The sequence below is a fragment of the Chiloscyllium punctatum genome, chromosome 9 (assembly GCF_047496795.1).
Source record: "Chiloscyllium punctatum isolate Juve2018m chromosome 9, sChiPun1.3, whole genome shotgun sequence".
Classification (NCBI taxonomy): Eukaryota; Metazoa; Chordata; class Chondrichthyes; order Orectolobiformes; family Hemiscylliidae; genus Chiloscyllium; species Chiloscyllium punctatum.
This window is the reverse complement of record NC_092747.1, coordinates 23,668,333-23,694,738: the sequence shown is the minus strand read 5'-3', so window position 1 is coordinate 23,694,738 and position 26,406 is coordinate 23,668,333. Positions and strand designations below refer to the sequence as shown.

The 26,406-nt window shown below is 38.8% G+C and overlaps 1 protein-coding gene across 13 annotated transcripts in view; it reads left to right on the top strand.

Moving 5' to 3' along the window:
• The window catches only part of LOC140481199 (inositol polyphosphate-4-phosphatase type I A), a 203,901-nt gene that overhangs the window by 83,469 nt on the left and 94,026 nt on the right, over window positions 1-26,406 (top strand). For all 13 annotated transcript variants that reach the window (XM_072577026.1, XM_072577023.1, XM_072577022.1 and 10 more), the window contains 5 exons: window positions 7,384-7,564; window positions 8,990-9,200; window positions 14,394-14,438; window positions 17,650-17,768; window positions 24,484-24,600. In XM_072577026.1, coding sequence (XP_072433127.1) covers window positions 9,098-9,200; window positions 14,394-14,438; window positions 17,650-17,768; window positions 24,484-24,600 — 384 coding nt within the window. In that variant the 5' untranslated portion in view covers window positions 7,384-7,564; window positions 8,990-9,097. The remainder of the gene's footprint in view (window positions 1-7,383; window positions 7,565-8,989; window positions 9,201-14,393; window positions 14,439-17,649; window positions 17,769-24,483; window positions 24,601-26,406) is intronic.

Genomic DNA, 26,406 nt, shown 5'->3' with positions numbered 1-26,406 from the left:
ATTCTGAGACTAGGGCCCTGAATCTAAATGCATCTATAATGGTATGATTAAAGAGATGATGGATAGGCAATGGCAAACATTAAAAGACTGCATGGAGGAACTGCAGCAATTAATCATTCCTATCTGGCAAAAATAAAATGGGAAAGGTAGCCCAATTATGGGCAACAAAGAAAAGTAGGAATAGTATTAGATCCAAGCAAATTTGGCCCAAAAAATGTAGCAGACCAAAGGATTAGGAGCAATTTAAAGTTTCAGCAAAAGAGGGTGATGAGATGGATTTAAAAAGGGGGACATAAAAATTGACTATAAAAGTTTCTAAGATGTATGTGAAGAAAACAAAGATTGATAAAGGTAAATGTGGATCCTTTACTTTGAGAATCAGGGGAATTTATAATGGGGAACAGACAAGTCGCCGATCAACTAAATACAAAAGAGGTCATAAATAGCATGGCAGAAATATTTGGGAAATGCAAGGTTTAGAGAAGGGGAGAAACTGAAGAAAATCAGTATTAGTAGGGAAATGATATTGGGAAAATTTGAGACTGGGGAAATGGAAATTGAGATTGAATGTAGATAAATCCCCAAGGCCAGATAATCTACTTAATGAAGTGGCCCTTGAGAAAACAGTGGCAGACTCGGCATGAGTCTACTGGAATTGTTTGAACATGTGACTCATAGAGTTGGTGAGGGGATGCCAGTGGATTTGATTTATTTGAACTGTCAGAAGTGTTACACACCAATCTATATGGGACTATTGATACAGTCCCATATAGATTAGTGTGTAACACATAGGATTTGAGGTAGTGGATTGAAATGGATAAAACTGAAACAGAGGAGGAATAAATGAGTTTTTTTCCAAATGACAGGTAGTAACTAGTGGAGTCCTACAGGAGTCCGTTCTAGAACCCCATCTATTTATGATGTATATTAATGATTTGAATGAGGGAACTAAATAGAATACCTCCAAATTTACAGGTGAAACAAAGTGAATGGGAGGATAAGATATGAGGAGGGTGTAGAGATGCTTCACTGTGATTTGGGTAAGCTGGGCGAGTGGACAAATGCTTCATAGATGCAGTAAAAGGTGAATGTGATGAGGTTATCTACTTGTGGGAGCTCATATAGGAAGATGTATTACCTGGCTATAAATTTGAAGAAGGTGATGTGCAACAAGGCTAAGGTGGCCTTGTACACCACTCACTGAAGGTAAGTGTGCATATGCAGCAGGTGGTTCAGAAAGCAGATGGTCGACATCCTAGAGAGCGGTTTGGACTACAGGAGCATGGATGTCTTGCTGCGATTATACAGGGCCTTGGCGTGACCTTGCCTGGAATATCTTTTGTAATTTTGGTCCCCTTCTTCTCTGAAGAAGGGTGCGCCTGCTATAGCATAACTGCAGCAAAAGTTTACTAGACTGATACATAGAGATTGAATTGGAGATTATATTCACGGGAGTTTATAAGAATGAGAAGGGATCTTGTAGAAACCAATCAAATTTGAACAGGACGAGACCGTAAATGCAGAATGGACATTCTAGATTATAGGAAAGTCCATGTCCTAGTTTAGTGACACTGGGTAGACCATTTAGGACTGAGCTAAGTAGAAATTTCTTCAGAATGGTGAACCTGTGGAATTCCCAACCACAGGTGGGTCATGTCTAACACTTCTGAATTTCATTTGAGAGGTGACTAAGGTGGTGAAGTGTGGAATCTCTGTGGATGATGTTTACGTGGACTTCCAGAATGCATTTGATGAAGTCCCACCTAAGACATTGTTAACTAAGGTTAGAGCCCCACATAATTGAGGGCAAATTACTTACATGCTGGGAAATTGGTTGAATGGCAAGTAACAAAATCGGAATATGGAGTAGGTACTCAAATTGGCAGGATTCCTTTATTGGTTGGAGCATTGAGTATAGGAGTTGGGAGGTCAAGTTGTAGCTGTTCAGGACGTTGGGGGAAGGGGTGTGCGGGATTAGGCCACTTTTGGAATTTTGTGTGCAATTCTTGTCTCCCTCCTGTCGGAAGGTGTGAAACTTGAAAGAGTTCAGAAAAGATTTACAAGGATGTTGACTGGGTTGAAGGGTTTGGGCTATAGGGGGAGGCTGAATAGGCTGGGGCTGTTTTCCCTGGAGTATTGGAGGCTGAGGGGTTAACCTAGAGGCTCATAAATCTTGAGGGGCATGGATAGAGTCCAGAACTAGAGGGCATAGGTTTACGATGAGGGAAATGATATAAAAGTCACCTAAAGGGCAACATTTTCATGCAGAGGGTAGTGTGGGGATGGAAAGAGCTGGCACAAGAAGTGGACAAGGCTGGTACTATTACAACATTTTAAAAGGCATCTGGATGGGGTTAGACGAATATGGGCCAAATGGTAGAAAATAGGACTAGATTAATTTAGAGTATCTGATTGGCAAGGACAAATTGAACCAAAAGGTCTATTTGCATGCTGTACATCTGACTGTATATGCATAGTGGTGTCCCACAAGAATCTGTGTTAGGATATCAGTTATTCACATATTGATGAACGCTTTGGATAATGCATAGAAAATAATGTATACAATTTTTTTGATGTAAAGTTGGGTGACATTATAAACATTGTAGAAGATAGCGTAAAGTTATAAAGTGTTAGTCTAGTTGAATGACCAAAACTGTGGTAGGTGGAGTTCAATGTAAGCAAGTGAGGTTATTTATTTTATACCACAAGGTTAGATCTAGATAGTATGAAGTTAAAACTAGTGGGTGTCCAAAGATTCTTGGCGCCTTGGTGTATAGATCTCTAAAATGCCACAAACAGGTACAGAAAGTAATCAAGGCGGCTAATGGAATGTTGACCTTTATGTCGAGAACACCGAAATATAAGGATATAGAAGTTATGCTGTAGCTATTTTTTAAAAAAACCCTGGTTGGACCCCACTTCGAGTACTGTGATTTGATATGGGTGCCACATTTTAGGAAGAATTTTTTGGTCTTGATGGAAGTATCATCTAGATCCACAAGAATGAGACCTGGACTTTATGGGTCAAGTGATGAAGAGATATTAAACAGGTTAGGTCTGTTTTCTCTCAAATTTAGAAGATTAAGAGGTGATTGAATCGAAGTCTTCAAAGTAATAACAAAAAATCAAGAATAGGTGATAAAGCTAAACTTTTTCAATTGTTTGGAGTAGTCTTCCACAATTGGCAATTTATTCTTGATCAGTTGTTAAATTTCATCTCAGATTTATGATTTTCTTTGGCAATAATATTAAGTGATATCGGCCCAAGGCAGGTAAATAGGTTCCAGATCAGTTGTGATCTCATGAATTGGCAGAACAGGCTTGAGGGGATGAATGGCCTATTCCTGTTCCTCTGCACTTTATATTTTCTGCTCCATTTTGTTGTACTGAAGATCCACCTGATAAATCATTTCCAAACAATTTATTTTTAGTGAAATCTCATAATTGAGAAAGATCATAGAATTCAATAACCTGTGAATGGAGTGGGAATAATATGCTCATGGGCTGTAAGTTTGAAATGACAGATATAGATATGAGTGGAATCATTATTTTTTCTTGGGAGAATACTTCAAGGTGACTTGATTAAGGTTTTGAAATTAAGGTGGGAATTAACACTATTGATACCAGTAATCTGTTTCCATTAATAGAGTTTGAAGTTTGGGGTATTGCCAGAGATTATAATGCAAAACATCTGGAAGAGGATTCAAAGCCATCTTTAGCTAACCCATTAACCTCCGGTTTTAACAAAGACAAGAAAGAGGAAAAAGAGTGTTCTGACCAATTGACTTTTCAGAAGCAAGTTGGCCATTTAAATGTTATATTGAGACCTTGTGCCCTCATTTCAGCTGCAAATCTGGGCTTGAGAAAACAGCACAGTAAAGGAGACTAAAGGCACTAAATCTGAAACTAGGCCCCATATTCCTTGAAGACCAGGAAAAGCAAGAGTGCTTCCTCCAACTGAAGAAACCAAGTAAATTAAACCATCCCATCATTTCAAATTACCTTAACACTGGTGCAGCTCTTAGCAAGAATCTCTGTCCCTCCCCCAATATTGTAATAGACTTTGTACCTATGAACCAAGCTCTTAACTAAAAGGCCTCTTGTCTGACAATCAAGAGTCCTGCAGTTATATATGTTCATTAGGGTTTTACAATCTTAAAAGAGCTTCTAAGAAGAACTCCTCTCCAGGCTTAAATCTAGGTTTAAGAACTGGAGCAATAAGGAAAGTAAAGAAGTTCTTGTGGGAGTAATCTATAGGTCTCTGAGCAGTAGTTCCATAATGGGGCACAGTATAAACCAGGACATACTGGAAGCTTGTAAGAAGGCTATGGCAATTATCTTGGGGGATTTTAATATGTGTATAGACTGTATTAATTAAATTGGCTAGGGTAGCCTTGAAGAAAAGTTAATTGAATGTGTTAGAGGTTGCTTCTTGGAGTAACTAACCAGTGAGCAGGCTGTTCTGAACTTGGTAATGTGTGTTTAGGTGGGATTATTTAATCTCATTGCAAAGGATCCACCAGGGAAGAGTGATCATAGCATATTAGCGATTTCAGGGAGAGAACCTGGATTCCTGCACTAATATTCTGGGGCTAAAATGGAAAAGGTAATTACATAGGCATGAGGACAGATTTGGTCCTAGTGAACTGTGCAGGAAGACTAAGAGGTAGGACAGTTGACAAGCAGTGGCAAATGTTTTAGGAGTTAATTAATACATCCCAGAAAGGAAGAAAGATTTGAAAGAGGGGAAACATCCAGGGCTAAGCAAGAAAGTTAAAGACAAAAACCAAGTCTTATTATTTTATAAAGGCCAGTGGCAGGCTGGAAGACTGGAAAACCTTTAAAGATCATCAAATGAATACTAAAAAGATCAAAGTTAAAAATCACACAACACCAGGTTATAGTCCAACAGGTTTAATTGAAGCACACTAGCTTTCGGAGCGACGCTCCTTCAGGTGGTAGTGGAGGGCTCCATCCTAACAGAATTTATAGCAAAACTTTAATGTGATGTAACTGAAATTATATATTGAAAAATTGATTGTCTGTTAAGCCTTTCATCTGTTGGAATACTGTGATAGTTTCACTTCTTTCATGTGTAAATCACAACACTATTTTTAAAAAAAAAGTTGCATTCTCGTGTTAGCTGTTAACAATGGTGATAGATAGACAATATGTTGAAGGTATTGGCCCCCTGTGTTCTCTGTCTATGCCATGATGATTAGGTTGATTCTAATCTAAAAATGAGATAATGGAGTTTTACATGCATGCAGTTTTTGAGCAAAGTACAATGTAACCCTGCAAGTACAAATTCACCCCACAAAATATACATGTGCATGTGGGTCTTTGTGTGTGTGTGGGTTGGGGATTGTGAGAGTGAGAAAGTATATGTAGTGAGTGCAGAGTGTGTTAAGTCTGTGAGGGTTATGTGTGGGAGTGTGTGGACAGCAAAATCGTCTGAGTATATAAAAGGGAAGAGAATAGTTAAAGTCAATGTTGGACCTTGGAGGATGAGATTGAAGATAATAGTGGGAAGCATGGAAATGGCAGACACACTAAATCAATATCTGGATTAGTGGTGCAGGAAGAGCACAGCAGTTCAGGCAGCAGCCAAAGAGCTTCGAAATCGACGTTTCGGGCAAAAGCCCTTCAACTTACGTTCAATATTTTGCCTCCGTTTTCACTGGTAGACTCCAGTACCACTGAAACAGTAACCGGTAATGTAAAGGTTATAGAAAGTGACTAATTTTAAGCAATCATTATCACGAGGGAAAGGGTACTGAACAAACTGTTGGGACTACAGGCAGACAAATCCCCTTATTTCAGGGAGGCTATAGTTGTATTGGAGACAGTTCGGAGAAGGATCCCTGGATTGATTCTCAAAATGATGTGTTTGTCTTATGAAGAGAGATTAAACAGTTTAAACTCTCTGGAGTTTAGAAAAATGCAAGGCTATCTAATTGAAGTATATAAGATCCTAATGGGGTCAGACACAGTACAGAACCAGAGGTAATAGTTTTAAGATCAGGGATAGTACGTTTAAAGCAAATGTGAAATTACTTCTCTCAAAAGGTTGTGACTCTATGAAATTTAAGGAGCAGGCCCAAGGGATTGAATTGTATGCTCCTGCACTCACTGATGTGTACTAAAACAAATCAAAAGGTTGTAAAATATTTCATTGAAACTGCTATGTGGAATTAATAAAGCACATGGTGTTAAAGGACCCTTGAACAGAATTTGGTAATGTTTCTGGGAGAAATTTGATGAAAAAGTGATTTTGTTAGTTAACCTATCAAAAAATGGAGACCAGGCTTTGAATGTAATGTTATTACGTATGATGAACTGACTTTATTTTGCTGTTGTATAATCAGCAAATGCCAGTGCACTGACAAATGAACAATTATTCCAGTTTTGCCATGAATCTCTGAATCCCAAGTCAGCCAATTTTAAAAGGAATCAGTTAAAACATGAGAAACCAGATTAGATAATAGATCTACTTGCAATCGTAAAGTCAGACCGCACAGAAATAGGCCCTTCAGTCCAACTCATCCATGCTGGCCAGATTTCCTTACCTGAACTAGTCCCATTTGCCTGTATTTGGCTTTTATCCCTCTAGAACCATATGTAGTCTGATCAGATGATATCTGAAATATTGTCTGTTTTGGTTACTGAGACAATTGAAAAGTGCTTTCAGCACAACTAATTCTTCTAGTACTGCTAGATATCAATTGTCTGATTTCTCTCTGCTGCATCGTGATCTGAGTTCTTAGCTTTGAAACTGCTCAGGGATTAAAAATTAAATATCTGGATAAAGGAAAGAGGATGAAAAGAAAGCTACTTAGTTTAAACAATAATGGAGAGGGTAGTGGAATGCAATTTCACTGCAGTAAATTTTTGACATTCAATTTTACTTTTGCTTTAAGTAAGTCATTCGTCCTCCAAGAACACATTGTGCTGTGGGATGAATACCTTTTAATATGAATTGAATTTTGAAACTCGTGCAGTAAGTTCATACAAGGTTTGTTGATTAAATATTGAATTCCTTATGCAAATACTTCATGTCTCAAATAATTTGTATGACACTTACCTTATTGCACTATTTTTAACAATTATACAAACTAGATCCAATGCTAGGAAGGATCAGCTGGTAGATGCGTGTAAGGGTTCATGCACAGAAACAACAGCTGAGGTCTTTTAAAGGTTATACAATCAGTTCATGGATACAGGTCTGTGTCATGCCTAACTTAAAACACTTGATTTGTTTATGGTCTTCTAGTTTTTGACCGCGTTCGATGGTTTCTAGGTTTTTTTTTCTGTAGATTGTACTTTAATTTCTGCTGTGTTAGTAATTCCTTAAGTTAAATTTAATCATGTCTTCTTTTTCAGGTCCCTTTTTGGAAGCATACTACTAGCAAGTTGCCGTGTTATGCAATAATGGGGCACTAGATGTTTGGAAGTGGCCTGTGTCTGAATTGTCATTTCGCTTTTTGCTTGAGTTTGGGAATTTGCCATGTGCGTGCATGTGAATGTACAGCTGCCTCTTAGACTTCAGTGATGCCATTTATGGGTACGCTGCTCCATCTTTCAAATGTGTGTTAACTTAGATGTAGTGATTTGCATTGCAAACTGTTAATACATTTTCTGTTCACTGAAACACATTCTTATGTTTTTGTGGAAGTTGCCAGCAGTACCTGAATGATTTGCATAGAATGTACAATAGTGGTACTTTTTTAAAACAAAAGTACTGGATTTAAATTTTGCTGATCAATGACAAAGTAATCTATATCACCATTACTGTGAAGACATCATCTTGGCATTAAAATAGTCGTCATAATATTGATGAATTTAGTAGTATTTGTCTTTAAATGTGACAGATCATTTCCTCCCTCTTGACTCAACCTAATATCTCCTACCAAACGAGAATCCTGGACAATTTCTCAAAGCTTCTATGTAGAGCATCATTGTCTGAGGAATAAAGAAAGCAAGAAGACCCCAGTCCTGGTGGGCTGCTTTCATTTTCTTTCTCCTTGTCCTGCTTCACTTTCCATTACTTAATGTCTTGTTGATTCTGGGAAAATACGAGCTGTTGGTTCAACCATACCTGCCATTGATCAAGAGGCCACCCATCTGATTTCCTGTTTCTACCTCAATCAAGTAAATGTTTACTTTTGGCTGAATTGAAAATCTAAACTGGAATTGTACTCAGACTTTCCTCTTCAATTGAGGACCAACACAATCACTTTTGTAGTTGAACTGGGTAACGGCTTTTTGGCATTTTTGACTCTAATTTTGTTAATTATATTGCATTGCTGACATTAGATTGCCTGACATTAAGAAACCATGAATATAAATATAGAAATTGGAAAGATTTCTATCTCCTAGCCAGAGGTTGCAGATTATCCAAAAAACAATGGACATCAGATTTTATTTAAGCAGATTTGTTATCTGGAATGTACTGAAAAGGATGATGATAGCAAATTTTAATAGTAATCTTCAGATGAGGAAATCCAATTTATCACTTAAAAGGGAAGATTTGCAGTGCTATGGAAAGATCAGAGAAATGGGTTTTATTTGAGAAGTGTCAAAGAACTGGCATTGTGGCAGTTGGCTGAATGACTTGTTCATTGCTATTGGTTTTGTAACTCTAAATCTAGCATGTCCACACGAGTTCTTGACTTCTGTTGGCGATTAGTATTTTTCAAGGAAATTTTCATTTAGGGAGGGAGTCTTCAGCAACATTCCAAATATAATGGATGTTATCTCCTGAATCTTGACAGTACTGGAGTTGCATACTTCATGAGCTGCTGGATTGCTAAATGTGCAGAATTGTCAAGCATCAGTCCTGAGTTTTTCAGAAACATCTCAATAGTTCTGTGGAGAAAACGCGAGATTACTTTTTTTCGAAACTATTATATGATCAGTGCTGGAGAATCTAAGACTAAATGTCCTAGGAATGTAACACTTTAACCTGAACTGTCTGCCTTTGTTTCAGAATTCCAAACTCCCTAAAAAAAGCAATTCTGCCTGATTATTCATATAAAAGCGCAAACTTGCAATTTGATCTCTGACTGACAAAATAATTAAACATTTCTCATGAAAAATGACAACAAAGGAACAAAGCCCTCGGCACGTTAAAGCCAGATCAATGCAGCGAGCTTCAACATTTGATATGTCTTCAGATATGTTAAGTTTATCTCTTACAGGTGAGTTTTTTTCTACACTATTATTTTGAAATCGTTTGCCTAGAAGCACTTTTTTTGTGCATGGTATTTTGAAATGACAGATGAGTTTTGAAAAAAGAAAGGAATATTTATGAAGATCTGTAAATTGGGTATTGGTTGGCTGGCTATAAGATTAGATGGTTAGACTAGATTCCGTACAGTGTGGCAACAGCCCTTCGGCCCAGCAAGTCCACACCGACCCTCTGAAGAGCAACCCACCCAGACCCATTCACCTACATTTACCTCTGACTAATGCACTAACACTATGGGCAATTTAGCATGGCCAATTCACCTAACCTACACATCTTTGGATTGTGGGAGGAAACTGGAGCTTGCGGTGGAAACCCCCACAGACACTGGGCAAATGTGCAAACTCCATACAGTTAGTCACCCAAGGTGTGAATTGAACCCGGGTCCTTGACGCTGTGAAGCAGCAGTGCTAACTACTGAACCACCGTGCCGCCTTTTGCTAAAGTTTTGAAGATCTAATGATTTCAATGAGACTTTGCTATTATACTTGGTATTGACATATAAGCTCTTAAAAACGTAAATGTCTTAAGTTTTTTTGAATTTGCAGTAATTTTTTTTTAACTAACCTAGTCTTATAATGCCTACTCTTGAGATACTTGAAATAGCTTTCCTTCTTCCTCCAATAAGAAATCCAGCTTTAATGCAGAACTTCCTCCAAATTAGCTAATCAGTTAAGATGAATTACTTATAAACACTTATTAATTCTATAGATGCTGAATAGGGAGGTTTTCTGAACTGTGGAAAAAATAGATAAACATTAAAATACTAAGTGTATTGTATTAGCTGCTGCAATTTTCTTTGGGCAAATGTTGCAACTAAGGCAGTATAGTAGGAACAATTTTTGCATAACAGAAATGCAATGTATGGAAAATAAAAGCCCTTCAGTCATCAGTGGATTTGAGTATCTGAATGTTATTAAAGATTTTTGGTTCTTGCAGAATTTACACTTTGCAGCTAGTAAATTGTTGCACACTGAAATGCCCAAAGATTTGTTTTGTGATTGTTTGCTGATCAATGTAGCATTTATCAGATAACCGTTATTACTAACACCATCGTGCAATCTTATTCTTCACATCTGCAAGCTTTTTTGTTCATTAATGGGAGGTGAGCATGCTGTTTGGGGGAGCGTTTATTGCATATCTCTAGTTGGCCAACAGATAGTGATGGTGAGCTGCATTCCTGAGCTACTATAGTCTGTGTGCCACAGATAGGCCCACAATGCAGTCAGGATGGTGAGTGGGTTGGAGGTTGAAATAGCAGGTGGTCATGTTCCCATTTACTTGCTGACCTTGTCCTTCTAGATTGAAGTGGTCATGGGTTTGGAAGATGCTGTTTAAGGTTCTTTGAATTTCTGCAGTTTATCTTGCAGATGGTGCATTATGCTGCTTCAAGCTCCTCCTTCGTTTTAAGATTGTTGTGTAAATTTGGATTTTACATGGGGTGGGGAACAGGTGGGAAAGAGAACTCACCAGGTGTTATTAAAGGTGGTGCCATCCTGGGGTGTGAAGTTGGGAGGATGCAACTAGGATACACTCCCGATGACTGAGGGGCTCCCTATCCACCTTTTTAGAACTTGATTAAAAGGTGGCTTCTTCATCCCTATTCTAAATATATTTTAGCATGAGCTATGTATTATTTTAGTCAATTGGCCTGTTAAGAACCTTAATTGGCTGTCATTTATTTAGAAAAAGTGTGTGGCTTAGTGATTTCTGTGCCTGCCCACCATATCATGGGAGATACTTTCAGGTGAGCAAGATGGGTGGTGTTGTGTAGCTCTCGTGTCTTAATGCACAATTTCCCATATCCTCACGAGAGGGGGGGTCTGTACAGTTTAGGAGATGAATGAAACTTTGGTAAATTTCAGACTTTAGGTATATCGTAAGATTGATATTAGAAGAATGTTTCTCCTGGCTGTGAAGTCTCGAATTAGGGTTTGTGAAATTTAAGCATAAGAAAATTGGCCGTTTAGAACTGAAATGAAATATTTCTTCATTCCAAAGTGTTGTCAGTCTTTTTGAAATACTCTTTCCCAGAAGGCTGTAGATACTGAGCAAATTAATATGTTCAAAAATCATGTGAATACATTTTTGGACACTAAAGTAATTAATTGAATTAGTTGATATGGAGGTAATTCAGGAAAGAGAAACAGAGATAGGAACTCGGCCATAATCTTACTAAGTGGCTCAATGGGTCAGATGGGCTACTGTTTCTTACATTCTGACTCCTGCACTAAATCCATTACATTTAATTTGACATGACTTGAGTTATTTTTGGGCTTGCTTTAAATTTTAATATCAAAGTAGCTGAGTTTGTTTCTTCACTTAATTTTTTTATCTCCCTTCAGGTGAACCAAGATTTGATGGAGTTATGTTGGTATTTTACTAAAGCATAACAAAAAATCTGCAAATCTGGGGGAACAGAACTTCAAATCACTCCCATTGCAATGCTGGGTGAATGATGTATTATGAGAATGAATTGTTCATTTTTAAGAATATTAAATTGCATCCCCTTTTTCATAAGTTAGCTCTGCCAAATCTTTCAGTCTTATCTGTTTCGTTGCCTCACAGATCCATCTGTGGCAACCCTTCCATCATGCATTTCAATTTCTTTAATCTAGAAGTTAACATACATACCCAACTATGCAACATCATTTAGTGCTATATTAAGTAAAAATGGAGGATGACTGAGTACTCTCAGAAACATGACCTTGTGTGTCAACTTAATTAAAACCACACATGAATAAGCTGATTAATTCATTGTCTTTGTTCTTATGAACTTTTTGATATTGGTTTCAAACTACTGAGAAGATATTGTACTTCTCACTATTCAGGGTAGCACAGTGGTTAGCATTGCTGCCTCAGAGTGCCAGGGATCTGTGTTCAATTCCACCCTTGGGCAGCTGTGCAAATTCCACACAATATTCTCCCCATGTCTGCGTGGGTTTCTTCTGGGTTTTCCGGTTTCACAATCCAAAGATGTGCAGGTGAGGTGAATTGGCCACCCAAAATGCCCAGTGTCCAGAGATGTCAGGCTAAGTGAAATAGCCATGGTAAATGTGGCTTTATGGGGATAGGCTAGAGGGGTGGGTCTCAGAGCATTGCGCTTCGGAGGGGGTGGGAGTGTTGTTAGTGTAGACTTGATGGGCTGAATGGCCTGCGTCCACACTGTAAAGATTCTATGCTTCAAATCAACATTGAATACCACCTTTGTTCAACTATTAAGTAGCCTTTATATTTGTATTGGTTGAAGATTATCTCAACTGATAAATCACTAATAGAGATTCAAGCATTTTACATATTCTGTAGTGTCTGTGCTGCTTTCAACAGGACTGATGTTATTAACAATGAAACTTAGGGCAATACAACAATGACACAAGATAAGCACCATCAGTTCATCTAGTTAAGCAATGGAAGAAGTCATTATTACAATTAATAGTTCCACTAAATAGTTCCAACTAAATTAGTAAGAAAGAAAATGGCAAGCACAACTGGAGACAGTACCCAACTGTGAGATATAACAAGTGTCTTCAACTTCACCTCCCTGTTCTTTTACACCATTCCCCTATTATTAAAGCCGAGGGCATGTTATGCTTTAGTAACTGCTCCATCTACCTGTCCTCCTGCTTCAATGATCTGTGCACATATATAACCAGGTCATTCTGCTCCTACCCCAGCTTTAGAATTTTACCACCTATTTTCTCTTGTCTTTAAATGTTTATCTGACTAAAATGCATCACTTCAAACCTCTGTGCTTTGAACCTTATTTGTCTCCTGTCTACTCACTTCAAAAAGAGACAGACAAATTGGTGGAGTACCACACTGTTCTCCTCACAGTTTATAATTCTTCCATGTTTAGTTGGAAGTAGTGTGCTGTTAAGAACTCTTAATTTATATCCTCCACCATTTCCTTCAATTGCATTTATCAGTTTATTTTGTAATCTTCATCTTTAAGTCCATCAGTCACTTTGAAAGCAAATAAGTTGATATATCATCTATGTGTGCACACGATCTCCCTTTCTGTTTACCTTATATCTTCTGACAAAGATAGTGGACATAAATTATAATTTTTGAGAGATATACATAAAATAGTTCTCATGTTCTGGTCTCCTTCCTATCAGAAGAATGTTGTGAAACTTGGAAGGGTTCAGAAAAGATTTACTAGGGTGTTGCCAGGGTTGGAGGATTTCAGCCATAAGGAGAGATTGAATAGGCTGGGGCTGGAGTGTCAGGGGCTGGGAGGTGACCTTATAGAGGTTTATAAAACTGAGGGGCATGGATAGGGTAAATAGACAGGTCTTTTCCCTGGGGTGGGGGAGTCCAGAACTAGAAGGAATAGGTTTATGTTGAGAGGGGAAAGATGTAAGAGACTTAAGGTTCAACTTTTTCACGCAGAGGGTGTTGCATGTGTGGAATGGCTGCCAGTAGTAGTAGTGGAGGCTGGTACAGTTGTAACATTTAAGAGGCATTTGGATGGGTATATGAATAGGAAGGGTTTAGAGCAATATGGGCCAGGTGCTGGAAGGTGGGACTGGATTGGGTTGGGATATCTGGTTAACATGGATGAGTTGGTCCGAAGAGTCTGTTTCCATGCTGTACATCTCTATCACTCTGTCGTCCAAGATGTACTGATCGTATTTGCTCAGCACTGCATCAGATAATGCACTTATCAATTTCCTCCAACCATTTCTTGTTTACTATTGTGGTTTAATGCCAGGCAGTTTTAATCATAATGTACATGACAGATTAATGTGTATTGAAATAAGATGACTGCTGTCCTGAATTTTTCAAAATGTCATCTATCTCTACATAGCCAACTTAATCCACTGACTTGAACTTTTATTATACAAGCCTTGGCAGTATTACTGATTGACTGACTGTCTCAACTGAAAGCATGGAGGCCTGGTCTGTAGAAAGCCCATCTTGTCTATAGTAGATCAGCAGGAATGTTGAAACAAGATTTGAGCATTAAATTATTTTTTTTATTATACCATTAATATAAAAATATTTGTTGTTCAATTTCAAGGTTTGATGTTATATATTTTTCTACAGTTGATTATTAGTTACTAATTTGAATATTCTAGATATTGAATTTATGTATTTGTCTTATTCTTTGGTATTCCAATCATAAACTTGTCTTCTTTTCTAGCTAACAGCCAGGATCCGGATGAACCAATTTTGGAATTTAGTTTAGGTGGGTAGGAAAGACATTCCTGCTTCAGTTACTTGGTGACAGTACTCCTTTTTCTTAAAACAAAAAACCCTCTTCCCTCTTGCACTTTGTTCAGGTATTGTTAGGCAAATATCTCCCCTTGGGTATTTCATGCTGTCTGCTTTCGGATTTTTTAAAATGAAAGTTGGAGAGAAGCAAAACAGTTAAACAGGCTGTGAGTGAGCAAAAACATGGCACATGGAATGCTTGTATAATTGTGAGGTTATCTGCTTTGGTAGGAGGAATAAAGGTGCAGTATATTGCTTAAATGATGAGGAATTAGAAAGTATTGATCTCCTTAGGTGGTTTGTTTTGTAAATCAACAAGAGCTAGCTTGCAGGTGCAGTAAACAATTTTGGAGGCAAAAGGCAAATTAGTCTTTACCGCACCAGGATTTGTTATCAGCAGCAAGGAAGTCTTGTTTGAGTTATATAGAACACCTGAGATTGCACCTGAAGTATTCAGGTAGTTTTGGTCTTTTTTTACCTGTGGAAGAATATAATTGCCATAGATGGAGTTTATTGGATGTTCACAAGAATGATTCTTAGGCTGGAGGCACCATCCTATGGAAAGAGGTAGAGGACATTGTGCTGTATCCTCTATAATTTAGAAGAATGACAGGTAACCTCATACCTCATAGATCAAAATTCTTGAAGGGCAAGACAGTAGATGCAGAAAGTAGTGAGGTGAGATGATGAGGAACACATTAAACATTCATAACTTAATGAATCTTTGGAATTCTGCGCTGCCAAGGGCAGTGGCAGCTTTGTCATTTAGTTCAAGACAGATTGATGGATTTCTGGTTACTCAGGATATCAAGGGATAGGGGATAGTGCGGGAATATGATGGAGATTTGGATAATCAGCCATGTTCTAGAACAGTGGAGCAAGTTCAAGAGTTTGATTGTCCTACTACCTTTGTGTTCCTGTGGTGTGTTGTTTGCATTCCAAATTTGTTGTTGTTTGTTTTTAGTGCTACCGGGTGAATTGTGGTCCCTTCAAAAGTTTTGCTTTATATGGTGAAAGGCTTAACCCGATGCACATTAGTTGTAGAATGTACCTGTGTAATGTGTTCATGATTAAACTATGATTTTAAAAATGAGTAATCGAGATAATAGTTTTGGTGAAAGATAAAGTCAAACAGCTCAGGAAGAGTTACTGGTTAATTGGAAAGCTATTGAAATGAACAGGGCGAAGTCTTCACTAAAGTACAGAAAATCAACAAGAAAGTTGATGCAGAATGGTTTCGAAGATCAGGAGATGAACCACATATCTTTGCAGCAAGTTGGATGCAAATTAGCCCGTTGGTAAGGTCTGTGTTTTTGTAACCTAATCTTAATTTCTCCACTTGAGCCCCATATCAATGTGTCATTCTCTTTTAAATATTCAGTAGTTTTTCCCTTAATTGTAACATACCTTATTGGCAAAATGGTTAGCTGTTACAAAGATCATACTTTGGTTAGTATGTTGCCTACTTGAATCTCTAGCTTTTGAGACTCGGATGTTGAAGAATGTAGGAACCTGACCTGTGGTGGGAATGATTCAGTTGAGGTTTATAATATAGGAGATGATTATAAATGTTAAAAGTCAACTCATAACAGGTTAAAAGTAATGCTCTCATCAGGAGTACCCTGAGGTAGGCATTCATTGGTGACCAGAGTGGGTATAAAGAGGGCCTTAAGATGGTTTGGAATAAACAGTGAGTAGTCACTTCTCAGGAATGCTGCAGGTTGATTAACTGGTGTGTACTTTTTGTTGGGGAGAGTTTAATTTTTTTTAACTGTTAAAGGTCTATCCTGTCAATAAGTTATTTTAGTGGTAAAAGTTTTATATTAAGACAATTTTAATTAAAAGGTATTCAGGTTGGCAAGGCAGTTGATGCGTTGTGATTGACAAATGTGGATGCTTAAGGACACTAGGTGTTTCAGGACAAAGATATCTGCAACATGTATCTATAGCTTCTGAGTTGCCAAGTGTTCAGGTACAAGAGGGTGTGACTGCTAATGAGGCACATGAAGTGCAGAGACAAAAATGCAGGAGCTTCAGCCCTTTAGGTCCTCCAACAGATAGGAGGTTCTTTCAACTTGTTTGAATGAGTGTGGGAGTTAAACATGGATGAGCTAACTGACCAAGGAACCATGATGCAGAATCTCTGTAGTAGTAGTAGTAGTAGTAGTAAGTGGCAATGTGGTTGGGTTAAACTCTGCTGTCTGCAGCTGAGAGCAAGTATCCAGACAGTTGTCAGTCTGATGGGCTTTGGAAATGTGCTCTCGGTTGGAGTGGGGGAAACCAGTTGTCATGGCTCATGTGGCTACCACCATTTTAAATAAGTCCAGGAAAGAAGCATCTAGCAACTAAATTTAAAAAGCAGAACCTCAGAAGAAAATCTTGGCTTGTTACCAGAGCCACAAGGAAATTTGCATGGCGAAAATAAGGTTAGAGAGATGACTGTAAGGCTCAGATTGGTGTGGGCGAAATAGACTTTGGATCACAGGGCACTGGCACAAATATTAGTGAGCTGTTGGGGCAGTCAATACTGAAAGCATGTGGGACTCCTGTTCTGGTGAATCATGTAACTTTGGGAGTAGAGAGGACTTTAAATTAAATAGTTGGGGAAGCAAGTCAATTGAGGATATAATAAAGGGGAACAACAAAGTTAATAGAGCGGGGCTGCAATTAGGTAACAATTACCAATATTTGACAGGAAGGGACAGAAGTTACAAGCATGAGTGTATGAACAGATAAGGTAAAAGGTAGCAATAAGAATTTAAGGCCCTTAATCAAATTCATCTAACTTGTAATAGAGGAGATGAATTAGCACATTTGAAATTTACTGAGATATGGTTGAAAGATTACCAATATTGGAACATTAGTATTGAGGAATAATTGACATCACAGAATGATGGGAAGATAAGAAAAGGCAGTGGACTTGGACTGTTATTTAAGGATGACATTAATTCAGAACTGAGAGATGACCTTAACTTGAAAGATTAGCGCACAGAATCAGTTTAGGTGGAGCTCAGTTAAATAATTTAATACTTCCTGTTTCTATATTTTTCCAAAGAGATGCTGACTACATTTCCATTCACATAGTTTTTTTTTTCTTTTAAATGTTGACTATTAACAAGTTCCACACACCACAGCTTTGACTATTAATAAAAACTAATTTATTTTAAATTTTTCTCTTCCTATAGCTTGTAGTGAATTGATCACTCCCTCCTTGGACAGGAAGCCTAATAGTTTTGTAGCAGTAAGTGTAACAACCCCACCACAAGCCTTCTGGACCAAGCATGTACAGACTGAGATTATAGAGGTGAGTTAATCAACTATTATTTAGTCATAGGGAGATGTACAGCACAGAAAGACACTTCGGTCCAACTTGTCCACGCCGACCAGGTACCCCAACTCGATCTAGTCCCCCTTGCCAGCACCAGGCCCATATCCCTCCTCACCCTTCCTATTCATATACACATCCAGATGCCTTTTAAACATTACAATTGTACTAGCCTTCACCACTTCCTCTGGCATCTCATTCCATACACGTACACTCTCTGCGTGAAAAAGTTGCCCCTTAGGTCTCTCTTATATCTTTCCTCTCTCCCTGTAAACCTATGCCCTCTAGTTCTGAACTCCCCCACCGCAGGGAAAAAGACTTTGTCTATTTACCCTATCCATGCCCCTCATGATTTTATAAACCTCTATAAGGTCACCCCTCAGCCTCCGACACTCCAGGGAAAACAGCCCCAGTCTATTCACCCTCTCCATATAGCCCAAATCCTCCAACCTTGGCAATGTCGGCAACATCCCTGTCAATCTTTTCTGTTTCACAACATCCTTCCAATAGGAAGGAGACCAGAATTGCATGCAATATTCCAACAGTGGCCTAACCAATGTCCTGTACAGCCGCAACATGACCTCCCAACTCCTGTACTCTATACTCTGACCAATAAAGGAAAGCATTCCAAACACCGCCTTTACTAGCCTATCTACCTGCAGCTCCACTTTCAAGGAGCTATGAACCTGCACTCCAAGGTCTCCTTGTTCAGCAACACTCCCTAGGAACTTAGCATTAAGTGTATAAGTCCTGCTAAGATTTGCTTTCCCATAATGCAGCACCTCAAATTTGTCTAAATGAAACTCCATCTGCCAGTTCTCAGCCCTATTAATCATCTTTGACTGCAAATCACAAAGAATTATATGGAATTGAGAGTACTGGAACAGTTGATTGACGGTGTTCCTTGTAATCTTTCCTGTCATCGCATGGACATTTGAGGTCCATGCACAGCAGCAGCTTTCAAAACCGGAAGTCAATGTGTTGGCATACAATCAGTGTACATGACATCTTTAGAGGGGTTATTGCTCATTAGTGTTGATATTCCTATATAAACATTCACTTTGTTTACTTCAACTCACCCTATCAACATATTCTCTTTCATGTTTGCCTCCCTCATAGTTAGCTAGTTTTTTTTCTTAAATGCATCACCTAGACCAATCCATGGTAGCAGATGCCCAATGACATAATTAGTTGGGGAAAGGAGGTCTTTCTAAACTCTGTACATTTATTAGCAACAGCCTTCTATAAAATGGTCCTTGGTATTGGACTTGGTCCTCTGATGAAAATACCTTCTCAACGTTTACCCAATCAAAATCCTTTGTTCAGTTTGGAAGAACTGAGTCAGATTGCGTTTCAACATCAGTTTTCTCAAAATAAAGCTGTAGGTTGTTCATGCTTTTCTGATACTTGTAGTCAGCTAGCTCTAATTTTATTATTGTAAATTATCTTTCTTTAGCGTTTGTATTTTTCTTTAAATGTTTGTACTTTTTTTGATTTGTGCATATCAGGCAAATTGATATATATGTTTCCTTAAGAATTACTAGCCACGCTGACACTATTGGATGCTTTAAATCAGTAGAGGCCATAACTTTTTAAAAGAAATGTGCATTTCCCAGGCACCTATGCAAAGATATACGCAATAAGATAGAGCAAACAGTTAATGGCGAACTGCAGACCAGTGTCGATAGGAAAGCAATACACAGACCAGATACTTAACTGCAGAAGCAATCATTCCAACACCCACAAACAGAACTATATCAGGACATTATTTAAACACGCCACAACAGGCGGCAGCACCCAGGAACTGAGTGGCAGAAGAAAAATACTTATACAGCATATTCAAGAACAATGGGTACCCGATAAACACAGTTTGCTGATTCTTAAACAACAAACCCGAACAAGTAGATCTAACATGCCCAGAAACTCTAGCCACACTACCATACATCAAAGACATCTCTCAGATGACTACCAGACTACTCTGACCACTTGGCATCATGGTAGCCCACAAACCTACCAACACACTGAAACAGCTACTGATGAACCTAAAGGAGTCTGTACCAACAACCAGCAAAACCAATGTCATTTACAAAATACCCTGCAAGGACTGTAACAAACACTGCATCAGGCAGAAAACTATCCACCAGGATACACAAGCACCAATTATCCACCAAAAGACATGACCCACTATCACTCTTATCCTTACATACAGACGAAGAACCCCACTTCGACTGGGACAACACATCCATCCCAGGACAGGCTAAACTGAGACACACATGGGAATTCCTAGAGGTCTGGCATTCAATACAGAACTCCATCGATAAACACGTTGATTTGGACACCATTTACCAATCTCTGAGAAAAAGAACTGGAAATGATATTCATGATTTGGAGATGCCGGTGTTGGACTGGGGTGTACAAAGTTTTTTTTTTAAAAATCACAACATCAGGTTATAGTCCAACAGGTTTATTTGGAAGCACTAGCTTTTGGAGCACTGTTCCTTCAGGTGGTTGTGTTGTATAAGATTGTAAGACACAGAATGTATAGCAAAAGATTACAGTGTGATGAAACTGAAATTATATATTGAAAAAGACCTGGATTGTTAAAGTCTCATCTTTTATAACGACCATGTTGGTTTCAGTTCTTGCATATATAAATCGCAAAAGTTTTTTAAGAAGTTACATTCTCAAGTGAACTTTAACAGCCCAGATAATGCATTGAAGGTGTGAGTTTCCCTGTGAGGCTGTCTGTGCCACAATGGTCAGACTGATTCTAATCTAAAAAACAGATTTACAGAATCTTTCATAGATTCATGCAGTTTTTGAGCAAAGTAAAATGTAATTCTGCAAGTATAAATTCATCCCACAAATTTGTGTATGTGGGTGGGTGTGTGTGTGGGGGGGGGGGGTGGAGGGGGGGCATGGTGGTTGTGTATCTGAGAGCGAGTGTGTAAAGTGGTAAAGTCTGAGAGATGGTGTATGTGTGGGAGTTTCTATGTGAGCGTATGATATCGCCCACCTTAACAGACCAAGACACGCTCTAGAAAGTGGAACAGAACACCAGCACTTCACCGGAGGCTTGTTGATGTTATCCAGCACGGTGATGAAACGTCCGAAAAACAAACCTTCCAGCTCAGCAAGCAAATTTAAGACCTAAACCCATAAGGTTTCATGTTGTAAAGTTTTACCATCGTTGGGTAGATCTTGATTGAAGGATATGTCTACTCTCAGCTGTGAATTTCTGCTAAGGATGAGACAGCAATCTCAACGTTATTTAGTTGGCAACTAATAGATTAAACTACAGAAAAGATATTCGCCACAACCTATTGCAACCAAAAATGCCATGCTTGTTCAGTGTTCTCAGCAGGTAGGTAACCTTTTGTTTAGTAGTTTGAAACTGTCTTCTGTCTGCCCTGACAGAATGAATCTTTAGTGTCCTTTTAATGGAGCTCTTTACATTCAGTCTTCAGCTCATAATTCAATGGACTTTGAGTAGCCAGGCTTTGGTGACTCTTTGATCTTCATTTCTGTATCACAAGCTTAATCACTTCGGTCTTCATTTACATCACATTTGGTGATTAACCCAAAAACATTTGTTTTCTTCTACTTTGCACAGTGACATGTTCCTTCAGTCTGACTGCTGCATCTGTCAGCAGCACAGTGACCTGCTTTTAATGTTGTCTAATGTTAAAGCATGCACCTGTCTTTTAAGGAGCAGCGAGCTGAAGACCCTTTTTTTTTTAAGCAACGAAATCGCGTGGGTTGTCACCTGGTGCATTCAGTATAACTTTGCCCTGTAATGGGGCATGATGCATTCTGCTTTGTTTATTACACTGGCTGTTTAAGTTTAAAATAATCTTCACATGATCTTGCTGTCGCAACGAAGGATTATGCAACAAGCTTATCCCCTAATCAATTGCAATATGGACTTAAAAGGTCGTATTACACAAACCCATTTTATCTCAAAGATCATGCCAAGCAGCATGAGTTCGACCGGGACAATACTACTATTATAGGACAAGCCAAACAGAGAACAGCCAGGAATTCCTAGAAGCATGGCATTCATCCACAGATTCAATCAATAAACACATCGACCTGGACCCAATATACCGACCACTGCAGCGGACAGCTGGAACTGACAACCGGAAGTGGCAGATTCAAACCACTATAAATGCCGGAGGAAACATCACCGAAGCACTTCACAGGAGGCTCCTAAGCACTGAGTGTGTCACCTAGACAGGGGACGAAATGTCTGCAACACATTCCCAGCTCGGCGAACAGAACCACAACACCTATAGATTGAGCCTGACGTCGATGAGGGGCAAGTCTTTGGACAGAATTCTGAGGGACAGGATTTACATGTTTTTGGAAAGGCAAAGAGGGATAGTCAACATGGCTTTGTGCTTGGGAAATCACGTTTCATTTAACTTGATTGAATTTGTTTTGAAGAAGTATCAAAGAGGATTGGTAGGAGCAGAGTGAGTGGGTGGACATGATCTATATGGACTTCAGTAAGGTGTTTTGACAAGGTTTCTCATGGCAGACTGGTTAGCAAGGTTAGATCTCATGGAATACAGGGAGAACTAGCCATATGCATGCAGAACTGGCTCAAAAGTAGAAGAGAGGGTAGTGGCGGAGGGTTGCTTTTCAGACTGGAGGCCTGTGACCAGTGGAGTGCCACAAGGATTGATGCTGGGTCCACTGCTTTTTGTCATTTATATAAATGATTTGAATGTGAACATAGAAGGTATAGTTAAAGTTTGCAGATGACACCAAAATTGGAAGTGTAGTGGACAGCGAAGAAGGTTTCTTCAAAGTACAATGGGATCCTGGTCAAATGGGCCAGTGAGCAGAGAGTGGCAGATGCAATTAATTTGAAAAAATGCGAGGTATGGAAAGGCATTTTGGAAAAGCAAGACAGGACTTTTATACACCTTAATCGTAAGGTACTGTTGGGTGTTGCTGAACCAAGAGACCTTGGAGTGCAGGTGCATAGTTCCCTGAAACTGGAGTCTCTGCTAGATAGAGGATAGTGAAGGCAGCATTTGGTATGCTTTCCTTTATTGGTCAGTGCATTGAGTATAGTTGAGAGATCATGTTGTGGCTGTATAGGACATTGGTTAGGCCACTTTTGGAATTCTGTGTGCAGTTCTGGTCTCCCTCCTATTGGAATGATATGAATTTTGAAAGGGTTGAGAAGACTGTCACCCAAGACTGAATTCAACCAAGTTTCCTGGTGCTCTGAGGCAGCAGTGCTAACCACTGCGTCATTGCACTGCTCATTCCTACACTTGCTGCACTTTTTTCCTGTTAGCCAGCAAGCTTTCTGTCTGTCTCAATGTCCTACCCTTCATTCTTTGTCCTTTTAATTTTACACGCTAATCTTTTATGTGAAACTTCATCAAAAGCTTTCAGAAAGTCCAAATAAACCACATCCACTGTCCGCCATCAATGCTGAGAGTCACATCCACAAAGGATTCCAATAGACTTGTCAAGTATGATTTCCCTTTTCCCCACTGTCCAGGTGCTCAACGTTTATGCTTTGATAATCGACTCCAGCATTTCCTCACTACTGACGTCAGACTAACTTGTCTATAATTCCAAGTTTTCTCTCTGCCTCTTTTTTTTAAATAGAGGGGTTACATTGGTTAGACTACAATCTGTAGGAATTGTTCCAGAGTCTACAGAATCTTGGAAAATTACTATTAATGCATCTCCTTCCTATTGGAAGAATGTTGTGAAACTTGAAAAGATTCAGCAAAGATTTACAAGGATGTTGCCAGGGATGGAGGATTTGAGCTGCAGAGAGAGGCTGAATAGGCTGGGGCTGTTTTCCCTGGAGTGTCGGAGGCTGAGGGGTGACCTTATAGAGGTTTATAAAATCATGAGATGCATGGATAGGATGAATAGACAAAATCTTTCCCCTGGGGTAGGGGAGTCTACAACTAGAGGGCATAGGTTTATGGTGGGGAGGACCGATATAGAAGGGATTTAAGGGGCAACGTTTTCACTCCGAGGATGGTGCGTGTATGGAATGAGCTGCCAGAGGAAGTGGTGGAGGCTGGTATAATTGCAACATTTAAAAGGCATCTGGATGAGTATATGAATAGGAAGGGTTTAGAGGGATATGGGCCAAGTGCTGGCAAATGGGACTTAACTGGGTTGGGATATCTGGTCGGCATTGGCAAGTTGGACTGAAGGGTCTATTACTATGCTTTATATCTCTGACTCTGACTCTACTATTGGTAGGGCCCCCTCTTCCTTTGCACTGCCTTTTGTTTAATGCGTTCCTTAGAATCTGCCACCTGCATCATGATTGGTTACTCCTCCTAATGCTTCGTTTGGCTGACACCCATTTTTGTGACATTGTCTCTGTCTCTGAATTGCCTGTGGATGTTTTTCTTTGTTCAAAACAGTATTTAATGTGAAGTCTTTGAATGTGAGTAAACTGTTAAGATAATTACAGCTTTAATTGGTGAAAAATAAACTAAAACTAAAAATAATAATGTTTTTGTGAAAAACAATATTTATTTAAAAATATTTATTTAAAAACTGTCAAGTTAGATTGGTGGAACTGTGCAACCCTGCACTAAAAGGTCAAAAATCATTTATAAAGACACTTGAATGGAGCACTTGTGCTTTATGACGACCTGTTAAGACCAGAGGATGTATTAATTGATTTCCTTTCTCATTGCAGGGTACCAACAATCCCATATTTCTAAGTAGTGTTGCATTTTTCCAGGATTCTCTCATCAATCAAATGACGCAAATTAAGCTTTCAGTGTATGATGTCAAGGACAGATCTCAGGGAACTGTAAGTGACATAATATTTGCCTCTGTGCATGTGGACCTACTTTTAATATTGAATTTTCCAAATTCACAGTGAGTGAAATGGTAGATATTTTTGCAATTCAGCTCTGGTATATTGTATGCACTCAATGTTATCATGACTTATAAATTATATATTGTAATTTTTGCTAGATCAGATGAAGTATTCCCTAGGACACTAGCAATGTTGAGTAGTAACAATACATTATGAAAAGAATAATTGCAGCATTACTCGATAATTGATTGTTCAGCGTTACAATAGCTATTGTATTTGTTCCTAGAGTGTGAACTTTGCTGGCAAAGCTAACATTTGTTGTCCAATTTTAATTGCCCACAAGACTGTGAAATTCAGTGAACAACAATGCTGACCTTGCCTCCTCCAAGGATGGGATTAAAAATTTACTGTGCTCTCTCCATTTAGAGAGCCAGACCTAGTATAGAAACAAATGCGCCAAGAAGGTTAGAAGTTCAATTCCTTATGTGCGTAAGTTAATTGGCCTTGGTGGAGTTGGTAGATCCAGCAAAATAATTTTTGTGGGCTTTTCTGTGCTTAGGAGATACATTCATGAACAGATATTGAGCAAACTTGTATCTGCTTAATTTAAAAAAAAACATGCACTGATAGGATAGTTACAAGGATATTTTCACTATTGGACAAACTAGAACTAGGAGCTCAGTCTCAGGATAAGAACGCAACTATTTAGAATTGAGATAAGGACAACTCTATTCACTTAAAGGGCTGTAGGTGTTTGGAAATCTGTCCCACTGAGGGTCATGGATGTTTATTCATAAAGCAGGTGGTGAGATTAGAAGAGATCCAAGGTATAACCGGTTTAAATAAGAAAAAAAAGGTTGTTTCAATTAGTTAATGATACAAGGAATAGGAAAATACAAATTTAATGTTGTGTATTATAAGATCACGAGAAATATAAGCAGGAGTAGGCTGATGGGCCCCTCAACCCTGTTCTGCCATTCGTTGACATGACACCCATTTTTCTGTGTTTTCCCTTAATCCTTGATTCCCTCACTGATCAAGAAACTACCTACCTCTGCCTTAAATATGCACAAGGACTCTGCCCCCACAGCCCTTGTGACAAAAAGTTCCAAAGACCCTTAACTCTCTGAAATTCCTTCTTAACTCAGTCTTAAATTGACACCCCTATACTCTGAGGCCATGCCTCCCGGTAGTTGATTTCCCCCATGAGGGGAAACATCATCTTAGTACTGCCCCTGTCAAACTCCTTAAAGATCCCAAGTGTTTCAATGAGATCACATTTCTTATGAACCACGTGAAGAGGGATGAATTAGCTTCCCTTTCTTTTCATCTCCCTGATTGGATATAACAATGATTTTAAGGTTTTACTGTGATGCTATACCCCTTTTTCATTTAAAATGTAGTTAATTAATGTCTGTTGTAACAGTAAGGAGCCAGATACAAAATTCTTTTGAGTAAAAGAAATTAGGAAAAATAGTAGACATAACATCAAGCATACAGGTCCAAAGTTAAAAAGGGGTACTGTCCAGTGCCACAGGAACATGAAAGAAGTTTACTTTAATGTTCTTGAGTAAGGGTTTGACCCAAGACCACAGTTGTTTGATGGGTTATTTGAATCATCAGCAATAGTGGCTAATTTCAGTTATCTTTTGTTCTTAATTTACTGATATTTAATTTTTGAGAATGAGTACAGGTCTTTTTACATGACAGGCAGAGAGCACTTTTTCCAGCTGGCTCGTATTCACAGCTAAACTCCATTTCCCCTGTTCTTGTTGAATTAGAAGATGGTTCATACAT